Source organism: Sinocyclocheilus grahami, unplaced genomic scaffold (genome assembly GCF_001515645.1).
Source record: "Sinocyclocheilus grahami isolate Dianchi unplaced genomic scaffold, SAMN03320097.WGS_v1.1 scaffold158.1, whole genome shotgun sequence".
Lineage (NCBI taxonomy): Eukaryota > Metazoa > Chordata > Actinopteri > Cypriniformes > Cyprinidae > Sinocyclocheilus > Sinocyclocheilus grahami.
The window spans coordinates 101499-123249 of record NW_015505337.1 but is presented as its reverse complement, the minus strand read 5'-3'; the positions used below and the strand labels follow the sequence as shown (position 1 = coordinate 123249).

The following is a 21751-nucleotide window of genomic DNA, read 5'->3' as shown; positions in this document are numbered from 1 at the left end:
TGTGGTTTGCATTTTTTGTGGCAAAGCAGTATTCCGTTTTCCCAAGAGATCTATGCACAATAATTATCAGGGATTATTAAATTGTGTTCATTAAAAATACTCACGTTTGGTTAGTTTACGGTCAGTAGTGATTAAAAAAAATTAATTAAAAAAAACACACGAGGATCATGCACGAGTTGCACAAAAAGCAATAAATAGTGATAAATGTATTTTTCTATATCAAAAATCCTGTTTATTAAAAGGGTAATTTTCCTTGATACATGTTCAAATTGTATGCAATTAAAAAACACACGAGGATCATGCACGAGTTGCACAAAAAGCAATAAATAGTGATAAATGTATTTTTCTATCAAAAATCCTGTTTATTAAAAGGGTAATTTTCCTTGATACATGTTCAAATTGTATGCTTCGTTTCCTGTGATTTACATTTTTATTCTAAATAAATGGTTTCTCCTTAAATGAGCCATTTATTTAATCATTTAAAAACCTCTCGATAAATAAAATGGGTGTTTTCCCAAATGTGTTAATATATCAATACTGTAATTTTTTTTAATATGGTTAGTATTGATCAAATCTTTAGTTTACATGAAATTCATTACTATTGATTTTACCATTTTCAAGAGAGTAAGTTAGAAATCTGAGTTACAATCTGATTGTGAACTCTACTAGTATTTTAGTGTAACAGACGTCAGACTATTTATGACCAATATGACTGAATGCTTAAAACATGAAAAATGTATTGGATCAAATCCATTTAAACTTAGAAAGATCAGTCCTCACAAGATTCATATTTCTTCACATACAATAATGCGTCAACCTGCAAATGAATCAAGGGCTGATTCCCCTTAGAATTTAATTTACATTTCTTAATATTTAACCACTAAAATTCTTAAAAGACTCCAGGTATTGACTGTCTATCTGAGATTGCAGCTCATTTGGAATGCAGTCGGAATATTTATAGTTCTCCTTTAGCCACTTTCCTCCCACACTGTTTTCAATAGCCACAGCAGCAATGCCTACAAAGAATAGAGAAATAACAGCACTAATTTTACCAACTTAATCAACACTACTGATAAGTGAACAGGAGCCATTACACGCTCACAGAAAACAGCTGTCCAAATCCCTCGTGTTGCATCTTGCAGCAAGTAATATTAAAAGAATGTCAATAAACTTTGGCCAGTCAGACTTCAGTTACATTATTTTAATAGTGCCCTAAAGGGAGAATCAACATTAAAGAAAGACACAACGGTTTCGGGTGGAGAGGGGCAGTGGCTAAGTTCCCCTTGGGGCGGTTTCATTAAACTGTTTACCAAATAAGCGACTAAGTGACTTATTGTCACTTGATTTGGTTTCCGAAAGCAAATTTACCATAGCTCAAGCTCAGTCACTGCGGCAAATTATGCTGGGAAACTAACCTGGTCAGGAGCAGGCTAACTGTCAGGCTAAGCTGAGCTCCTCTAACACGGACCAATAGGAACGCATTGATATTACCACTGACTCTCACATACAATTAGTTGAATTTATTATTAGTCCAAAAATAAAAAGCATACATAAAATGCAACTTAAATAAAAAAAAAAAAATAAAAAAAAAAGGCTACAACCAACTGTATTTAATGAATCTTATAAGATTTTAAAGTTGCGTCCCCACTTTGTCAACACAGTCAGACATTCAATAAAATCAGGGAATATCAGGGGCAGCCGTCACTCTAAAGGACCCCCGTGCCACAGTTCACCTCTGCAGAGTACATCAGTGTCAGATAGGCTCTGCTAAGTTTTAGTATATTTTAAATCCTAATGTTAATATTTCCTGTCACAGCCATGATGTCAACACCATCTTCCAATTTCTGAGGAAATTATTTGAAATATTTAGATCATTTTATTCTTCTGAAGCAGGTTCCATTAGCATCTAGCATCAACAGAAAAAATTAATAAAAGAAAATGGCTACTACATGAACTCCATTAGTTTTGTGAAAGAAATGCCAAATTTTTCCACACCATCAGATGTCACCACCATAAGATTTTGTGTTCCAGTGATATATCAAAATACTTAAATGTGACTCTTGAATAAAAGCTTTATAAACAATAACACTCACTGTTTGTTTTAATACAGTAATTGACGGATTCAATGTATTTGATAGTTAACCTGAACTTGCAGTCATTTGTTCGTCAACTCTGTCAGTTGTATATTTTGATAATATTTCATTATGATATTTTATATTTGTTGTGGAATTGTTGGTCGGATGTGAAAGCGTAATCTGTCTGCTAACACGAGAATGCGTTTTGAAATGTTAAAAACATCTTGAATGCTGTTAAAGAGTTGAAATATTAGTCCAAGCTAAAAAAAGCAAATTGTTAAAAAAAAAAAAAAAAGAGAAAAGTTGGGAGGTTGTATCAAAGCATAGCTCCATTAGCCCAAAACCAGCGCGCTGGAGAGTGTTTGCGTTTGCTCAGCGTAATGCATAATACTTTCAGTAAATAATTGATTATTTCAGTAAATAGGTTATGAATAAATAGGCTACAGGTTCGTTTTCAGAATAACTTAAAAGTTACTGTGTAACTGTTTTTAAGCACAATCATGTTGTGGTGCAACCCCCCCACATTGTATAGCCTACTTTTAAAGGGATATCCTAATGCGAACTAAACTGTAGCCTAAATGTGACAAATGTTTGATAACGCACGTATACTCCGTTATGTTTGTAGGCTATACTGATGGCGGTGTAAGTCAGTCATGAAAGATGGCGGTGTACCTTCTTTTAATAAATTACAAGAAAATACAACAGGGTCTGTTAAAACTCTGCTTATAGAAAATGAAGAGCAAAGAATTCGCATCAGGTGTGTTTTGCGTTTTTAATATTTTTAAAAAGTAATTTATGAAGCCACTTTAATCTGTATCGCATAAAAGCTTGTTATTAATTGTTATATTACAATCCTGCCACATTCAAAAAGCTTATTTTTTGTAAATAAAAAACCTGACAATGTCACTGCTTAATACCTATAAGTATTGTGATTTATGTTTTACTTTGGCAATCTTTATAGGACAACTAAACTATCAATTTAAACAAAAATTTACCGTCAACTACAGTTTCTGGGATGACAAAAAAAGATTCTAAAAAGTTAAACTTTTAGCACGTTCGATTGTAGCCAGTCAGATCAAAGAAGGGGGTTGAGCTGTCTTGTCTAGTTTGGCAACAACCAAGTTCTGCAAGATGTTTCTTAAAGTAAAGGTAAAAATAAAATAAAAAATCAATAACTTACTGATCTCTAAATGTTGAGTCGCGATGTGTTTTAATAAATGCTCAATAACGTCATAAGTTGTGCTATACACTATACAGTGTGACTGACTCCTAGGACTAACCGGGGCTGAATGCGCTCTTCTTATCATGATATCGATCCGCACTATCGCTTGTGTGGCGTGTCCCGGACCGAAGTGCTACATGAGGAAGAAATATCCCTCCGCGATATCAGCCGAGACGCTAAAGTGACGCTGACATCTGAGCCAAGCAGAAATATGACAGATTCAGAAAGAGTGAGGGCTGCCCATATTACGTTATATGTGCAGGTTTAAAGTAGACTAATGAGTCATCCTGATTCTTTACTAACAAAAAAGACATCTACAACAGTCGTTCTTTCAGAGCAAAGTAAGTCAGTCATGAAATTGTGTAGCAGTAAACTACTGTAGAGTGTCCTACTGTCCATTGTGTGGGATAAGTGGCTTGCAAATAATCACAGAGAGCTTTATTAATCACAATTACTGTAAAGGAGTGTGCTGTAATGAGTTAACACACACACACACACACAAGGTCCCCACCAGGATAGAAATACATTTACACACACACGCACACACACACGTCTGGTTTACGGGACTCTGTTCTGTGTACTACCGTGGAGCAGTTAACGAGCCCCAGCTAAACCTCGTGAACTCATCAACGGTAGTACACAGAGCAACCAGAATGTGCTGATGCATCTATGAACCGTGCCAGTCTCTCCAGGCGTATGGCTCTACACCTAAACCTACCCCTCACAGAAAACTTTCTGCATTTTTACATTCTCCAAAAAAATAAAATAAAATAAAAAACTCATTCTGTATGATTTATAACTTAATCTCATGAGTTGGTGTTTAAGTTCTTACCGGGAGAAAGACATGTTCACACCAATATCGAAAACGTAGTTTAAGTGGGGCCAAAGTTAGGTTTTGTAATGATTTCATTGCACTTTTTCAGACATTTTGGATTTACCCGTGATGAAGAAAACAAAGAGAACTAAAACATGCTGTAAGAAATCAAATACGTTGGAATATTGAATTTGATTTGGAAAGAATTCACTTTATATGATGTTTATTTATCTTTACCGTAGGCTAACAAAATGCATTTTGGTAGCCTAACAACAATTTTGAAAAAATAGCTACAATTATTATTGTTACAACAATTAATGACCGTAAAAAAAAAAAAGGTTCAGATAGGTTCTGAAAGCTTCTTATAGGTTACACACTTTTAAGATGATAGCATAGGCCTATGAATATAATTTTCATTAATTGCTTATATGAACGGCAGTAACTATGGAAAACAATTATAATAGGGAAACCTGATAAAAAAGCCTAGATGACTATAACCCAGGTAGCCAAAACAGTTTGGCCCGATAATGGCCCAGATCCGGCAGGCCGGATGAAATAACTCGACCCGGCTGCCAGAGTCGGCATGGACATGGGATGAATGACGGGCCAGAATCGGCCCAAATACACTGGCCCGAGTCCGGCTGCCAAAACTGCCACAATCACGGCGACAAGAATTGAAACACTTAGCCGGTACTGGCCCGAGTTTGGGTACTGAAACTGGTCCAACACCCCCAGCATTAGGCCACAATCACACCGACGAGTGGCCCAATGCCGATGGTGTCGGCTCAGTTTCAGTACCCAGACTCGGACTAGTACTGGCTAAGAGTACCATTTTGGTTGATGTGATATATATATATATATATATACAGTGGGTACGGAAAGTATTCAGACCCCCTTAAAGTTTTCACTCTTTGTTATATTGCAGCGGCTGCCAAAACTGCCACAATCACGGCGACAAGAATTGAAACACTTAGCCGGTACTGGCCCGAGTTTGGGTACTGAAACTGGGCCAACACCACCAGCATTAGGCCACAATCACACCGACGAGTGGCCCAATGCCGATGGTGTCGGCTCAGTTTCAGTACCCAGACTCGGACTAGTACTGGCTAAGAGTACCATTTTGGTTGATGTGATATATATATATATATATACAGTGGGTACGGAAAGTATTCAGACCCCCTTAAAGTTTTCACTCTTTGTTATATTGCAGCCATTTGCTAAAATCATTTAAGTTAATTTTTTTTCCTCATTAATGTGCACACAGCACCCCATATTGACAGAAAAACACAGAATTGTTGACATTTTTGCAGATTTATTAAAAAAGAAAAACTAAAATATCACATGGAAATAAAATACATATTTTACAGTGTCCTTGTTAAGTCTACATGTACTTTTGCATGTCAACTAAACATGTCACCTTTAAAAAGATGAAGGGTTTCGCCCTTACACCATTTCTTTTCATGGCATCCCCACCTACTACCCCATAACATCCATATGTGCTCCTTTTCCCCCCAGTATAAAAATGACAACGAAAATATGAGTGATATTAGAATTTATTTGAAAAAAAGAAAAAAAAACTCCAGGAGCTTCCTCAAGTAAGTGTACCCTAAAAGAGGGACAGATTGACAGAAAGAGAGACAAAAAGGAGAACAGACAATGACACGTATGATTATTTAGACAATCTCAGACTGATAACATGAATGGTAACTCTGGAAAATGTTAACATTTGGAACATACCTTTGGAAGAATTTGTTTGCATTCGGGCCCACTCTTTTCTTCCCCCATCTCTGTCCAAAGTGAGCAGCAGCCATCTTTGATTAACTTTTCAATCTCTCCATCTGATGCACTGCCAGTACTTGCATTTCTTTGCACTGATTGAAAAAAATTCTTATTTTTTAATGGAATACTGTAGTGTTTATTATAAATAATTTATCCGTGCACTTCATTATTTTTTTTTAATTCATGTGCCCTCGTAATCTTTAATCAAAAAAAACCTGCCAGATTGTGGGTCAGCCAGGTCTGGTTCTGACACAGGTTGGCATGGCCAGTTAAACGACAAGCTGAAGCTGATGCACTGACACCTGTCATGAGGGAGTACGTTACCCATAAACACTGAAAAGACAACATGACAACATTAACATCACAAACAAATTTTTTTCATGAATATGACTTAACCTGATGGAGGACACGCTCAGTCATTCAGTCAGTCTCTCTCTCTCGCACGTGTGCTGTTTAGGCATGTTCTGTGCCTTTGATTGTCGTCGTCATCCTTAATAAATAAAAAATGTATTCATGATTGGGTGTCGGCTGTGAATCCAGAGAGAAATCCCCCACCACACCTACCTAAAACGGATCGTTCTAACACGCCCCCACATGTCTATGCCACGATGTGGGAAGATTTGCATAACACCACCCAAATGTTCAGGCAAAGAAAAAAGGCGTAACTTTTATTTTCGCTGTAGTATTGTTGTTGCCGCCGCTACCATGTCGTGAAGGCACTGTGTTTCGTTGTGAAAGCGAAACTACTTTGTTTGGCCTTCCAAAAGAGGACGATATCCGCTTCGTCATGCCTGGAGCTGATCCGTGCTGGTCGCTGAGGAAATACATCAACTTCTCGCTGTGGATCGCCGGACGAAGCGGAGTCCAGCCCGGGGTCGTCACATGTGGTTGCCGCAAGCCCCCTGGACGCTCCTTTGTCGAATCTGCCGGCCGCTGCTCACTCAGGCCGGCCTCCGCTCACTCTAGCCCGCCATGTGTTTCGTTGTGAAAGCGAAACAACTTTGTTTGGTCTTCCAAAAGAGAACACGATTAGAAATCAGTGGTTAAGTTGTATTTACAACACTGTTCCAGAACAGTTCAACCCAAATATTCAGATGTGTCCAGTGCATTTTATGGAGGACTGTTTCCTGATCCTGGTAGAGTAGACTACAATGCCTACCCAAGACCCTGACATATATATACTTACACTTACTCATACAGAATTACAACTTCTAAAATATGTGTATTAAAGACTCCTTCCAGTTTTGATATAGAACCAGAGCTTTGAATAATTAGTTTTTCCACAAAATTACATTGTTACCTTAAAATCCTTAAGATGGCATCTACTTCCAACTAAAATAAAATACATATTTTACAGTGTCCTTGTTAAGTCTACATGTACTTTTGCATGTCAACTAAACATGTCACCTTTAAAAAGATGAAGGGTTTCGCCCTTACACCATTTCTTTTCATGGCATCCCCACCTACTACCCCATAACATCCATATGTGCTCCTTTTCCCCCCAGTATAAAAATGACAACGAAAATATGAGTGATATTAGAATTTATTTGAAAAAAAGAAAAAAAAAACTCCAGGAGCTTCCTCAAGTAAGTGTACCCTAAAAGAGGGACAGATTGACAGAAAGAGAGACAAAAAGGAGAACAGACAATGACACGTATGATTATTTAGACAATCTCAGACTGATAACATGAATGGTAACTCTGGAAAATGTTAACATTTGGAACATACCTTTGGAAGAATTTGTTTGCATTCGGGCCCACTCTTTTCTTCCCCCATCTCTGTCCAAAGTGAGCAGCAGCCATCTTTGATTAACTTTTCAATCTCTCCATCTGATGCACTGCCAGTACTTGCATTTCTTTGCACTGATTGAAAAAAATTCTTATTTTTTAATGGAATACTGTAGTGTTTATTATAAATAATTTATCCGTGCACTTCATTATTTTTTTTTAATTCATGTGCCCTCGTAATCTTTAATCAAAAAAAACGTTAACCTCCCCTCCCCTTCAAAACGACTCATCTTCTCTTCCAGTCACGAGCTATGGCGCAAGGGCGGAGCTAGTGACGTGAGGGGTAAACGCTGGGTTAAACGACAGGGGGAAAAGCTGAAGCTGATGCACTGACACCTGTCATGAGGGAGTACGTTACCCATAAACACTGAAAAGACAACATTACTCTTAGGACATCACAAACAAATTTTTTTCATGAATATGACTTAACCTGATGGAGGACACGCTCAGTCATTCAGTCAGTCTCTCTCTCTCGCACGTGTGCTGTTTAGGCATGTTCTGTGCCTTTGATTGTCGTCGTCATCCTTAATAAATAAAAAATGTATTCATGATTGGGTGTCGGCTGTGAATCCAGAGAGAAATCCCCCACCACACCTACCTAAAACGGATCGTTCTAACACGCCCCCACATGTCTATGCCACGATGTGGGAAGATTTGCATAACACCACCCAAATGTTCAGGCAAAGAAAAAAGGCGTAACTTTTATTTTCGCTGTAGTATTGTTGTTGCCGCCGCTACCATGTCGTGAAGGCACTGTGTTTCGTTGTGAAAGCGAAACTACTTTGTTTGGCCTTCCAAAAGAGGACGATATCCGCTTCGTCATGCCTGGAGCTGATCCGTGCTGGTCGCTGAGGAAATACATCAACTTCTCGCTGTGGATCGCCGGACGAAGCGGAGTCCAGCCCGGGGTCGTCACATGTGGTTGCCGCAAGCCCCCTGGACGCTCCTTTGTCGAATCTGCCGGCCGCTGCTCACTCAGGCCGGCCTCCGCTCACTCTAGCCCGCCATGTGTTTCGTTGTGAAAGCGAAACAACTTTGTTTGGTCTTCCAAAAGAGAACACGATTAGAAATCAGTGGTTATGTTGTATTTACAACACTGTTCCAGAACAGTTCAACCCAAATATTCAGATGTGTCCAGTGCATTTTATGGAGGACTGTTTCCTGATCCTGGTAGAGTAGACTACAATGCTGGCTGTTCTGACTCACAGAGTAAGTACGTTTTTTATATTTAAAGAATTTGCCACTGACGATTCAAACGTGAGTTTTGGGCAGTGTAGAGAAGCGCTTATTTGTCATTTCTCCGATCACAAATGCAGACATGGTTTTATGTTTACACGGTGCGATGCAACGCAACACGTAAAAAGACAAATGCCTCGTTTATAATGGGTTTTAATGTTTTTGTCTCGTCGCTCCGGCCGGACAGGGCATCACAGTATGGTAAGGGACATAACATTTCCGTCACACGCTTGAGGTATTCGGCCAATCACAACGCACTGGATAGCTGGCCAATCAGAGCACACCTCGCTTTTCAGACCAATGAGCTGGACGGGTTTCAGAAGGGCGGGGCTTAGAGGAGAAACAATAATGTACAGTATGTGGAAAATAATGTTTTTTTTTTTACCTTAAACCGCATAAACTCATTTTATTACACCAAATACACAAAATAATGTTCTTTATAGCAACATCATATGACCCTTTTAAGTGCAAGGTGCCAGGAGCCACCTTTCCAATTAATTTCCACCTCATTATGCAGGACTCGCCTATACCCTACAGTACATCCATACGATCCACTAAAGATCGAAATTATGATGCTATGGACAATTTTATTATTGAATCTTTTGGTCTTTTACATTTTATTTTCTGCAGAGATTTCTCATAGTGACCTCTTGATTGAGCAGCTGACTATTTTATTTAATTGTTTAATATAGGAAAATAGGGTTCCTTTTTAACCTATCTGAAAATCATGTGCAATTTAAGATAATGAACTCCTCTGTACATCAGAAATCTTGAGCACAGTTTTGCGCTGTCATGCCATCGTTTTAAAAATATTCCAGTATTTCAGATTTGTGCTCCAAGAACTTGTGCTATTGTAGATCATAAACGTTTGAAAGAAAATGCGGTATTTCGAAATTACACAGTGTGTTGGAATGAAGTAACAGTTCGTCAGGTATGCGGAACACGCGCTGATTAATATCCGGGCAAAACTTTTTAATGAGCATTAAATTAATACTACATCGGGCCGATTTTCCAATGTCCAATGTTACAATGTCGCATGTTGCCTCTGGTGATTTTACATCATTTGTTTCTTCCCCCACCAATCCGATTTGCCAAAGCCCACTGTTAGACTCAATGGGGGCTCTTTAAAAGCCGACCATAAATATTTTGCTTTTGGACTTGCACTTGCATAAATCCTGATTTATTTGGTTATTGTATTAGTTCGTCGTTTGTACCCTTTTCAACAATGTTGCACCAATAGTTATAGGCTAACTTAATAAATAAAGATGAGTTAATCTCATCTGGAATGGACCATTTTAATCATATGATCTTTTTCTAAGAAATACAGCAATGGAAAGCTACATATTTCATTGTTTGAACGCAACAGCCATATACAATTGCAAATATATTTACATATGGACAAACGTGCGTTCTCTTCTCAAATTACTCTTTTTCACTTTGCTGGCGCCTGCTTCTGTTAAAGTCCCAAAGTTAAGATCCATGTAACCATAGGAAAAGACACTGACTGATGTTCAATAACTGCATGGAGATCTTCATTGGTCTGAACTGAAAAAGCCCACTGTTCCAAATTAGGTCACTACCCATTCCTTTTGTGAAATTAGAATGCCCAATCTCGCTGGGTCGGAAGGATCACCCCATCTCTTGTTACTATGGAAAGCGCCAAAGGAACCTCCTCCTTGCTGCGTCACCAAAGTAAATCTCGAGGTGTGGGGAGCGATGGGGTTACTTGCGGTCAAAACACACATATCCATTACACCCTACATTCATTATGTGGGATTACATATTCCGGTGCGCCTGCACACAACAAACACGGCTTGATTAAAAAGAGCCTACATTGAAATTGTGTTTGCATTTTATCTAGAAAAATATGCTATAGTCCTATTGTATTTGTAGATGTGATGTAAAGTTTGTATTGTTTTTACTCTGTGTGCTGGTATTCAATGACTTTCAGGAGGTCGGAAGTCATTTATTCTGTCAGTGTATTCTAATGTTAAACCAACTCAAAGAGTTTTACAATATCACCATTCGTGATATTTGTGATGTAAATATATAACAAAATGATAAATACTGATTCTAACGCCAAGCTCTCAAGCAGCGAACTGTTGCGATCGTTACCTCTTATTTAGGAATTACTTAATCTGACTTTTGTGATTAATGAAACGGTTGAAAACAAAGTATTTTACTTATCTAATATATATAACCTATATATAGCTATATAACTTATGTATGTATATATAGGCCTATTTTTCCCCCCTCTTTTCCTTTTGTTTGGAATGTCTTTGTACAATACCTAGGTTAAATTTGCCTTAAATACTTGTAAATCTCATGTCTTATAGCCTACTTTTAACTGTAATGCCATGCTTTCTATTGTCCTAAAATGTAATAACAATAATACAAAATGTGGTTTCAACAAAGCATTGATTTACTTTAAAAAAGAAACAAAACAAGAATACCCTTTTGTTTGTTAGCTTTTGCATTGCAACCTTTCCCTCTCGCAAATAAGATAAATACGAATTTGCTTTTTGCAAATAGGCTCTATCCATTGGAAATGAGAATCCATCGGAAATCATTGCACACTGTACACTTGCCACACGGACGACAGGGGGAGGAAACAGATGCATATTAGGGTTTTCAAGTTCATTGGAGGAGGAAAGGGTTAATTAAATGCCAGACTCCTCCCATCATTGACCAGCAATATATTAATACCCACGGCAGCCGGTGAAAGAAGCCGGTTCTCGTAGGACAGGAGAGGCTGCGGTGCTGTCTGAGACTCCGTGGTGCTGAAAGTGCCGCCCGCCGCGATGTGGTCCGTGTTTTTCGTGTTTCTGTCTTATCTAGACAGGAATTTTGTTAAAGGCGAATTCTTAAGCCAAGCTTTAGATGCAGAAAAAGAGAGCAAAGAGCTCTTTTACATGCTCAACAACACTCTTTGCGCCAAAAGTTCAGTTGTAGGAGAGTATCACCTCCATCAGGTTACCGATGGCGCTCAAGAGGTTCGCTCTGTGCATGACTCTGAGGGCCGCCTGGTGGACTGCTCTGTGATCCAAAACGAAATGCAAGTCAAATCCTTCATGCATGTTTGCAGGCTTGGGCTAAGAAACCAAATGAGCTCTGATTTGAAGATGAGTTTGACAGGGGTGTCCGAAGCGAAGGCGAATTGTAACAAGTTGAAATCAAAAGGCGACAGAAACTTCATCGCGACGACACAACCAGCAAAAGAGCCGAACTCTGATGCGGCGAACAATAAAAAGACGCGAACCAAGCGAGGCTTCACTTATCCCGGGACACTTTGGTGTGGTGCAGGGAACATCGCAGATCATTATGATCAGTTAGGTGAGTTGACTTTAATTCACTGACTTGAGTATTATGTTTCATTTTCGTACTGTAGCAAGTGTTTAGGCATTTTGTGCATGTGATTTTTCCACCCTAGGCGAATTCGAAGAGACCGACAAATGTTGTCGCGTTCACGATCACTGCCCATACGTCATCCATGCGTTTTCCTCCAACTATGGATACACCAACTTTAAATGGCACCCCCTGAGCCACTGCGACTGCGACAATGCGTAAGTTTGATGTGGTCCAGAATGTGTAAGTTTGATAGATGACAGCAGCCTCCAGCAGCATGACAAGCTATAGGTCTACTTCATTTAAAACTACTTTAAAAACAAAAAAATTGTAGATAAGCCGTTTTTATGACGTTATATTAATTGAGACACTTTTATTATGAGAATTTAAGTATTGTTTCTTTTCAATTCTATTTAATTGAAGGACTAAACTGTGATTTAATTATGTTTTATGCAAAAACATATAACCTACAAATCTTGTTGATATTTGTCAGTTACCTACAAAATGTTAAAATGTGCTTCTGGGATGTTACAACAATCAACATAAATTAGCCTAATTTTTACTGACAACTATTTTTCACAGAACCATCATATTATAATTAAGGGTGTACAAACAACCCTACATTTAAGAATTAGATCAGGTAGGAAAAAAAAATCAAGTTAACGATTGCAACAGGTTACCAATTTTTGCTGTGTATGATTTCAAATGAAAGTTATTTTTTTTAACTGATGTCAAAGCTGCAATCAAATCGAAATCATTATCTTTATGTAAAAATGCTGAAAAAATAGACATTTTGAAATCATCTCCATATTTATTTATGCTAATGACCACTTATATCTGCATCTTACAGCTTAAAGGAATGCCTGAGATGTGTCAATGACACTTCATCCCGAGTAGTCGGACAAGCTTTCTTTAATGTGATCGAAGTGCCTTGCTTTGAGTTTTCATTTGAAGAGCAGTGTGTTGAGCGTCACTGGTATGGGGTGTAAGTATCAAATTCTGTGAAGTTCTAAATCCTTCCATATACTCTAGTCTAGTGTACAGTCTACAGTTGCCAAAAAATGCAATTTTTAACTCTTCTCTCCATCATAAAGGTGTAAAAAGTATGACAGAGTTCCCGTAGCAGTGATTAAAGAATCAAACGCTTATGACTTTGGAGGCATTGATGTCATTGATGTATTGACTATCGCTCCTCCTAAGAAAGAGTCAGACGAAGAAAAGCAGAACAAGACTCAGAACGCTGAAAGCACAACACAGTCGTCATTCTCTGAATCAAAGACCACCGCCCCTGAAGAACCCTCGCTCACAAATGTGGTGACGGCTGCAGAGGATTTAATCAAAGTGCTCGCCACAGTCTCCACCTCTCAAAGCTCATCCGCAGACACAGGTAAAGGAGAAACTCAGACGTCAGAGAAGAAGAGGAAGAAAAATTCCAGCAAGAAGAAAAAAGAGAACAAGAAGAAAAGAGGAAGGGGTAAAGGCAGGAAGAAGAATAAAAAACTTGATGCCGTGTTAAAGGTCGACGAAGGAACGGCCGGTGCGCCGTCAACCGGTCAAACAGAGGAGGTCATGGGTAAGAACAACTTTGTGGAGGAAGCAGCGAAGATGAATCGGTTTAGCATAAAAGAAAATAATTTCATGAACAGTGAGCTAGACTCTGTAGGAAATTCTAATAAGATGATGAGAGATGATCCTCAGAGGACAGTGAATGATAATCAGGATGTTGCTACCATTACAACCTCAATAAAGACAGGTAAAGAACCAGAGATTCTAGAGCACAACCAAACAAACGACACAGAGTTCGTCTCCTCCTCACCTGCATCTCACATTGTCCGCTATAAGATCAGAGCTAAGCTGAGGCAAAGAGCCGGAAAGAAAAAGCAAAGAAAAAACAACCCTTCCACAGAAGCCACCCAACTTTATTTCAAGGAAGAAACTCTCTCGACTAGTCCATCTAAAGGTGTCAGCCTCGCAACATCAACAACCGAGAGTCCAGTTGATGCTGTAAGAAACGAAGTGACGCAGATTACACATTACATGGATGAAAAGGGACATGTGTTCACTACTACACAAAAAACACCCATTGTTAGAACCAAAATGCCAAGTTCGAGGCAGAGAGAAGGAAGAAAGAGAATGAGGAAAATCATTGCTTCTTCTACAGAAGGACCTCCTCGTGTTATCAGCTCTCAGGATCCACTATTGTTCACAGGTTCTGCAACAGTCGGGCCAACAGATGTACTAGAGCGACTGGGATTGGACCGACTTGAAAACCCAACAGAAAGTTTGAAGGACACCAATGGTAGAAGGAACAAAGGAAGGCGTGTAATCAAAATCTGCTATGAAGCAGTTTTGCCGGACGTTACAGACACAACACCCCTCCCGACTCTGATCGAAAAGGACACTGAGTTTCAGTTGAAGGGTCCAGAGATAAACACGGCACCAATGTTTCCTCTTCTACACACTAACACTCCGTCCAAGGCAACCCGCAGACCTAGGAACACGAAAATGAAGAGAAGCAAGGAGCGAGGAAACCGAGAAAAGCGTGGAAAAATTAAGAGAGAGTGAAATTCAACAAGCTCCACATGGTGCGACCAAACGGTTGGTTATCTTCTAGGCTGCCATACGATATGCAGCAACATTGTTTTAATAAGCAGCGTGTTTTTACCTACTCTGTTTTTATAGCTCCCTTGATGGTAGACTGACAGATCAGATCATTTTTATGAAGCATGTGTTTCTCGACATGATTGCTGAATAAAGTAAATAAGAGCACTGGTGGAATATAGCGTGTTTTGAGAAAACATTCCTCTGCTTCACAGTATGGGTTTTGTTTTTAATAAATGAAGTGTTAAGTGTTCCTCCAGGTAACCTGATTATTTACAGCATTTGCTCTCCTGTTAAAAAACAAAAAAGAAGCGAGTGCACTGAGTCCATTTATGATGGTCATTGTTCTAGCACAGACTTTGGCCTTACAAAGCTTTTGCCAGTGGACTTAAGGGTCACATTCTTCTCAAAGGATAATCTGCTTTAGGTACCTCACCCACTGTCCGACATTAAATGTATTGTAACACTGAACTCAAATCTCCCATCAGCTGATCCTCACATGTTCTTGTTAGAAAGCAAGGCCTTTGCAGAATCGCAGTCTGAAATATGCAATGGAAGATGTGATTTAAATCACAGTGTTACAATGCATATGAAGTAGCTGCTTTTAAATATTCAAATTTAATTCATGTAGAAGTCTGGACGTGAAGGTGTGAATTATGGGGTTTGGGGGATCTGACTTCCTAGTTAGGTCTTGAACGATTAAAGTTGGGGCCATTGAAAGTACATACTGTATGTTTCAACAGGGTTTTCAGATGTTTCATTAACACGTTCTCATGAAAACATACTACTCAAGGGAGACCACTGTGTGATTTCCATTATCCATTTCCAATATTATGGCCTGGACAGAACATCACACCATTTTGCATCACACCAGCTTCCTCCTCCGCAACTCCGCTGTACTCAGCAGTTTCAGAACGAGTGTGTGAAAACAATGTGGAGTCTCATACCAGCTTCCTGGTTCCCAGACACGGAATAATTCAGAGCATTCAGAGGGTGTCGACATTATGAAATAATATACATTCCAAAAACAGTACAATAGTATCACTTACAGAGCATAAAAGACAATTCATGATTGATTCCACAGTGTTTCGTGCTGTTGCGGTCATGGAAATGGGGTTAAGAGGGCGGGACTGTGTTCCCATACGAACAAGAGGCTTTTGCTGAGTAACTGCGTGCTCTGTCCACATGCTGAGACAGACCATCTAAAGACCGCAGAGGAACGCGAAGGAATGTAAAGCGGGTAAAAAGTACAAAAAGTGGCTAGATATAACTAATCTGGCTATTTGGCTTAAAGCAAAATGATTTTAATGAACTTTACATTTTTAAGCAGAATCTTCAATGGCAAAACAACAAGCACTTAATGCTTCCCTCACAGCCTTAACACACATCTTATACTCAGGGCTGGTTGCTAGGCAATTTTCCTTGAGATGCCAATCATGCATGAGGACGAAACATTGGGCAGCTACAGTCTTAAAATAAAAGCAAATGCAAGCAAAAATCAGTTTTATGATTGTCATTTATACTATAAATACATTGGAAAGTAACAGTTGCTTTTTAATCCCTTTCTTTACTATACTGTTTTTAGAGGAAAACAAGGCGACAGACTCTTTCACTAATATTGTTTTACGCTCTTGGCATAATAAGCACTGGAAGTAGTTTCTCTACTTCTCAATATTCAATAGGTGTCACCCTTGATTTCTCAAAAATAAAACAGAAAGAGTAAAGAGCTATTTGGTAGTTTCTACCAAAGCTCCAGAATAGCAAAAAAGCACCATAAATGTAGATCATAAAACACGGCACTATAGTCCAAATCTTCAGAAGTACATAAAAAGGGTTACCAGGGTTTATACTTTTTTGTTACCGAAGTCAATAACTTAATCGTGAAGTTAGAACCATTGATGCAATGTAACCCTGCAATGCTGAGATGCAAATTCAGAGCTAAAGTTTGTACAGAAGTATCCCATTTCATCAGCACTGATTTTTTTGTCCACAAATGTTCATCAATATGATGTCGAGCAAAATAAATGACAGTGATTCTGCATTTTGCACAACTGATTTTTTAAAAATATTTAAAACAGCACCAAGAGTGTTTAGAACTTTTTCTAAAAATCATATTTTTGTCTGTCTAGTAACATTTACAATAATAGATGTACTATTATTAGTAGTAAATATGCTATACTAGTATACTACATATATTAGCAATATAGTAAATTGAACAGTCTTTTTTTTTACTTCAAGTTCTGTCCTTCATCACTGTCACATTGTGTCAGAGATGCTTGATCCCGTTTATTTGCTCAGGTTACATCGACTGCTCCACTGGCGTGATCTCAATGTCACCAATCTACGTACACAAGAGGAAGGAAAAAACTATTATATTAAACAATTCAGCCATTAAATCAAGATTCTACCTAGAAAATACAATGCCGAAATTTTCCACTGCTGCTCAAATTGACTCTATATCAGTAGAAACCAACAAAGAACAGTGATTATTCTAATTTTTGACAAATTCTTATCACCAAAATATCCCATTCATCTCATATTCAGAACATTGATGAAGTGACAGCAAACATTAATCGCACAATAGTTTCTCCAGTGATGCACGTTGCGTACTTGAACATGAGGAGGAGCACTCAGGACATACACCACTGCGTTTGCAATGTCAGCTACTTGTAGGCACTGTAATATTTAAACATGTAAATGATGACCTTCAACATGTTGTATAGAAAGGAATCACAATGTCTATACCAGGACTGTCCAAACTCGGTCCTGGAGGGCCGGTGTCCCGCAGAGTTTAGCTCCAACCCTAATTAAACACACCTGAACCAGCTAATCAAGCTCTTACTAGGCATAGAAACTTCCAGTCAGGTGTGTTGAGGCAAGTTGGAGCTAAACTCTGCAGGACACCGGCCCTCCAGGACCGAGTTTGGACAGCCCTGGTCTATACCTTTACACTTTTGTAGGTAGCAACAGCTATTTCTGGGTTTTCACTAAAACGTCGGGAGGCAAATTCTGTCTCCACTAAACCAGGAGAAATACACTGTTAAAGAGAGAGAACACTTAGTGCCAACAAGTCTTTGTACATGCAGTAATCATATTACATAAATAAAGTGTTCAGCAGAAGCAAATCCTGATCCTCCTGCGCTTACTGTGGCATGTATGTGGGTTTTGGCCTCTCGTAACTCTTGCCTCAAACCATCTGTGAGAGCCGTCACTGCATATTTGCTGGCGGTGTAGAAGTGTGCATCAGCGTTGTTGACGACCCGGTGTCCACAAATACTAAAATATGTATTTTAAGACATTGAATGCTTTTGTGTCTGCACATAGACAAGAAAATGAGTACATAGAACAAAGGTGCAACCTGTACTTGTTAATATTAATGATATGACCATCATCAACTTTTCTTTCTTTCATGGACTGGTATGCTTCACGGGCGCACACTGACAGGGCAATGACATTCACCTGCAAAAGTTTTGGCCGTGACTAACATGACACATTCTGCAGTTCAGATAAGGAATAACTGCTTATTTGATTTACATACATCCATTATAGTTTTCCAGCCACTGGTTTTGCCACTCAACAGTGGCTCTGGGAGAGCCAAACCAGCATTATTAATGCACACGTCAACTCCATGATGTTGAACTTTGATCCAGGAGAACATGGATAACATGTCGTCCTCTACAGACAGATCACATTTATATGGTATCAGAGTGCCGCTGAATCCACTACTGACACATTCCGCAGCCAGTTTCTGTGAAAGGGAAGAAATTTCATGAAGGTTACAAAGCTCAAAAACCAATGTCAGAGGTTTATAACTTTGTATTATTGCTGCTCTAGTATCATAATAATTTGTCAGAATGCAATGCAATGTACACTGTTTTCAGGGATAGTTCACCCCGAAATAAAAATTCGGTCATCATTTACTCAATACATAAATAAGTTTCTTTCTTCTGTTGAACATGTTTTGAAAAATGTTGATGGTCCCCATTGACTTCCAAAGTATTTTTTTTTCAGTGGGGTTCATCAAACAGTTTTTAACCCATATTCTTCAAAATATCTTCTTTTCTGTTCAACAGGAGAAGGTTAGGAACAACTTAAGAGTTAGTAAATGTTGACATAATTTTCATTTTTGGGTGAACTATCCCTTTAATAACCTTGGACATTTTTGCTAGAGCCATAGACACTTTGTTCACAGCTTCAAGATATACATAATTTACATTTATTTTAACAAACGTTTTCAGTCAAAACACTTGCAAATTAAGTAAATCTGAGATGGCCTAATTACTAAGTTTTATACTAGTATCTCAAAAACGTTTCCATTGGCTTCAGTTACTTCATTGAATGTGCCCTTTTGTTTTCCAAGAAATCATACAGATATCATATAACACAAGGGTGAGTAAAAGAAGCAGATAGAAAATAAATTAAGATAGGCTATCAGTTATATTTAAAATGATCTAAGGTGGTCCATAATGATCTATGATCCAGGTGCTACATAAATTACCTGCGATGTCCTCACAGCATTTCGTTGTTTTTTTTCCTGAAGCATCATATGCGAATTTTCCTCATAACTGTATAATTACCTCTATTTGCTCCACATTTCTGGCACAGCCGACCACCTTCATGCCATGCTGTACAAGAGACTTTCTGCTACTGTAGGGGGAGAGCGGGGCACAAAGTAACACTTTTTGACTTTCTCAGTTTGTGTAAATCCACATGGGGTTCAGAATATATATTTTTTATCCACAGTAATTTTACACTTGTCTAGTACAAATATGTCGCTTTGTTTCATGATTACAGTGTATACGTTTTACGTTATTTACCCTCAAAAAATGGGAGTGAAATGTGACAACATGCCCCATAGGTGTGGGGTACATTGTAACGTCTGAGGGGTGCGTTGTAACATGACCTATGACAGCTTAAAATGTTATCTGATCGAATGAAAAAAATATACAAGACAAGCTCAAATATTTTGTTAATAAAATAAAATAAGAATTAAAGAATTAAAAATAATCTGATTTTGGAGTTTGACAATGAACACATTGCAACCATGCTTGGGACGGCCCACATAAACGAGCAAAAAATGCTTTACATGTCTTGAAATAATAATGTCTAAACATTAAACATTGACTGTCAGTCTTTATTCACCTGTTTCTTGTTGTTTCTCATTAAAATGCATTAAAGTAAATAGTGTAATGTCATAGAACAGCACACTGTAACGCAGTGTTACAGCGTGCCCCATCTGCACAACTGGAGTTTAAAACCAGTTGCCGTCTTTCTGCTAGTTAGCGAAGCATTAAACAAAAACTATCTAAACTGATAAATAACAGATTGGAGACTAAAATAATAGCATTTTTAAAAATAATAATGTCTAATTTTAAATTATTAATATAAACAGAGATGAAAAATGTACTTAAGCCAGAATTTTTATTTTACTATGGTAAAATAAATGTTCATTGACATCTTCAAGATTTTTTCCTATATAATGTTGATATGGTAACTAATAAATACTGTAAATTTGGTTATGCTAGCATGTGTGGAAATATTACAACCGTGTGCGTTACAACTAACCCCGCGTTACTTTGTGCCCTGCGCTCCCCCTATATCAGCGCACCTGAATCCTGTCAGTTCCTCCAAGATTTTCTTGGGTTTTCTGTCACATTCAATACTTGCAATTCAGACATTATTTGCAATAGCTTGCTATTATGTTCTACCTCCGCATTTTCCAGTGTAACAATAAAATTCAGTTCAGTAAAACGTGTTTAACCGTTAGGATTGCTGCTGCGAATAGCACTTCCACGTCCTTCTCTTTAGTTCGGAAGTGTCAGGTTCATGCAGCGCCATTAGAAATTCGCACTTAAATTCAACATGAACATCAATATTCAATGCAGTATAGGGAGATAAAAAGGCTATTGCATCATTTTTTTTCTGAAACTTGAATGCTAATTGTATGTTTTTATGCACTAGTCCAGTCAAGTCACCTTTATTTATATAGCGCTTTTAACAATACAGATTGTGACAAAGCAACTGAACAGCATTAAATAGGAAAATAGTGTCAATAATGCAAAATGACAATAGTAAACACTCATTTTTCAGTTAAAGACAGTTCATCATTGAATTCAGTGATGTCAACATCCAGCTCAGTTCAGTTTAAATAATATCTTTGCAATTATGTCAACGATAACGCTGGAAATGAAGTGTCCCCAACTAAGCAAGCCAGAGGCGACAGCGGCAAGGAACCAAAACTCCATCAGTGACAGAATGGAGAAAAAACCTTGGGAGAAACCAGGCTCAGTTCGGGGGCCAGTTCTCCTCTGACCAGACGAACCAGCAGAACGGAAAAATCAATATAAGACGTAATAAAACAGACGATGAATAATATTAACAGCAATTATTATATGATGCAATCAAACTTGTAGCAAAAGTTTGTTATACCAACAAGACAATGACCCTAAGCACACAGCTAAAATAACGAAGGAGTGGCTTCACAACAACTCTGTGACTGTTCTTGAATGGCCCAGCCAGAGCCCTGACTTAAACCCAATTGAGCATCTCTGGAGAGACCTAAAAATGGCTGTCCACCAACGTTTACCATCCAACCTGACAGAACTGGAGAGGATCTGCAAGGAGGAATGGCAGAGGATCCCCAAATCCAGGTGTGAAAAACTTGTTGCATCTTTCCCAAAAAGACCCATGGCTGTATTAGATCAAAAGGGTGCTTCTACTAAATACTGAGCAAAGGGTCTGAATAATTAAGACCATGTGATATTTCAGTTTTTCTTTTTGAATAAATCTGCAAAAATGTCAACAATGCTGTGTTTTTCTGTCAATATGGGGTGCTGTGTGTACATTAATGAGAAAACAATTAACTTAAATGATTTTAGCAAATGGCTGCAAT

The 21751-nt window shown here is 38.4% G+C and overlaps 2 protein-coding genes and 1 long non-coding RNA gene across 3 annotated transcripts; 1 reads left to right on the top strand and 2 right to left on the bottom strand.

Annotated features, from left to right (window-relative positions):
* Positions 1–7417: 7417 nt before the first annotated feature.
* On the bottom strand, positions 7418–10476 carry LOC107592756 (uncharacterized). Its single transcript, XR_001610022.1, has 3 exons — positions 10306–10476; positions 7619–7752; positions 7418–7487 (listed from the first exon to the last, which is right to left on the bottom strand). It is a non-coding gene; the product is annotated as an uncharacterized lncRNA (long non-coding RNA).
* Positions 10477–11649: 1173 nt separating this feature from the next.
* On the top strand, positions 11650–15021 carry LOC107592754 (uncharacterized). The gene is made up of 4 exons (XM_016282305.1): positions 11650–12246; positions 12344–12476; positions 13109–13243; positions 13353–15021. The coding sequence occupies exons 1-4, from the start codon at positions 11715–11717 to the stop codon at positions 14821–14823; spliced, it is 2271 nt and encodes a 756-aa protein (XP_016137791.1). The 5' UTR covers positions 11650–11714; the 3' UTR covers positions 14824–15021.
* Positions 15022–16976: 1955 nt separating this feature from the next.
* Positions 16977–19529, bottom strand: LOC107592792 (dehydrogenase/reductase SDR family member 11-like; the record flags this gene model as incomplete). The annotated part of the gene is made up of 7 exons (XM_016282357.1): positions 16977–17200; positions 17470–17535; positions 17804–17896; positions 18006–18135; positions 18224–18318; positions 18398–18607; positions 19437–19529. Coding segments are annotated over 7 exons (729 nt in total), but the record flags the coding sequence as incomplete, so codon positions are not given.
* Between the last annotated feature and the right edge of the window lie 2222 nt (positions 19530–21751).

Excerpts from the sequence above, each read along its gene's own strand:
- LOC107592754 (XM_016282305.1), top strand. The coding sequence starts at position 11,715 with ATGTGGTCCGTGTTTTTCGTGTTTCTGTCTTATCTAGACAGGAATTTT. Across the intron at positions 12,477-13,108 it reads CACTGCGACTGCGACAATGC|CTTAAAGGAATGCCTGAGAT; the intron begins GTAAGTTTGATG and ends TGCATCTTACAG. Across the intron at positions 13,244-13,352 it reads GAGCGTCACTGGTATGGGGT|GTGTAAAAAGTATGACAGAG; the intron begins GTAAGTATCAAA and ends TCCATCATAAAG.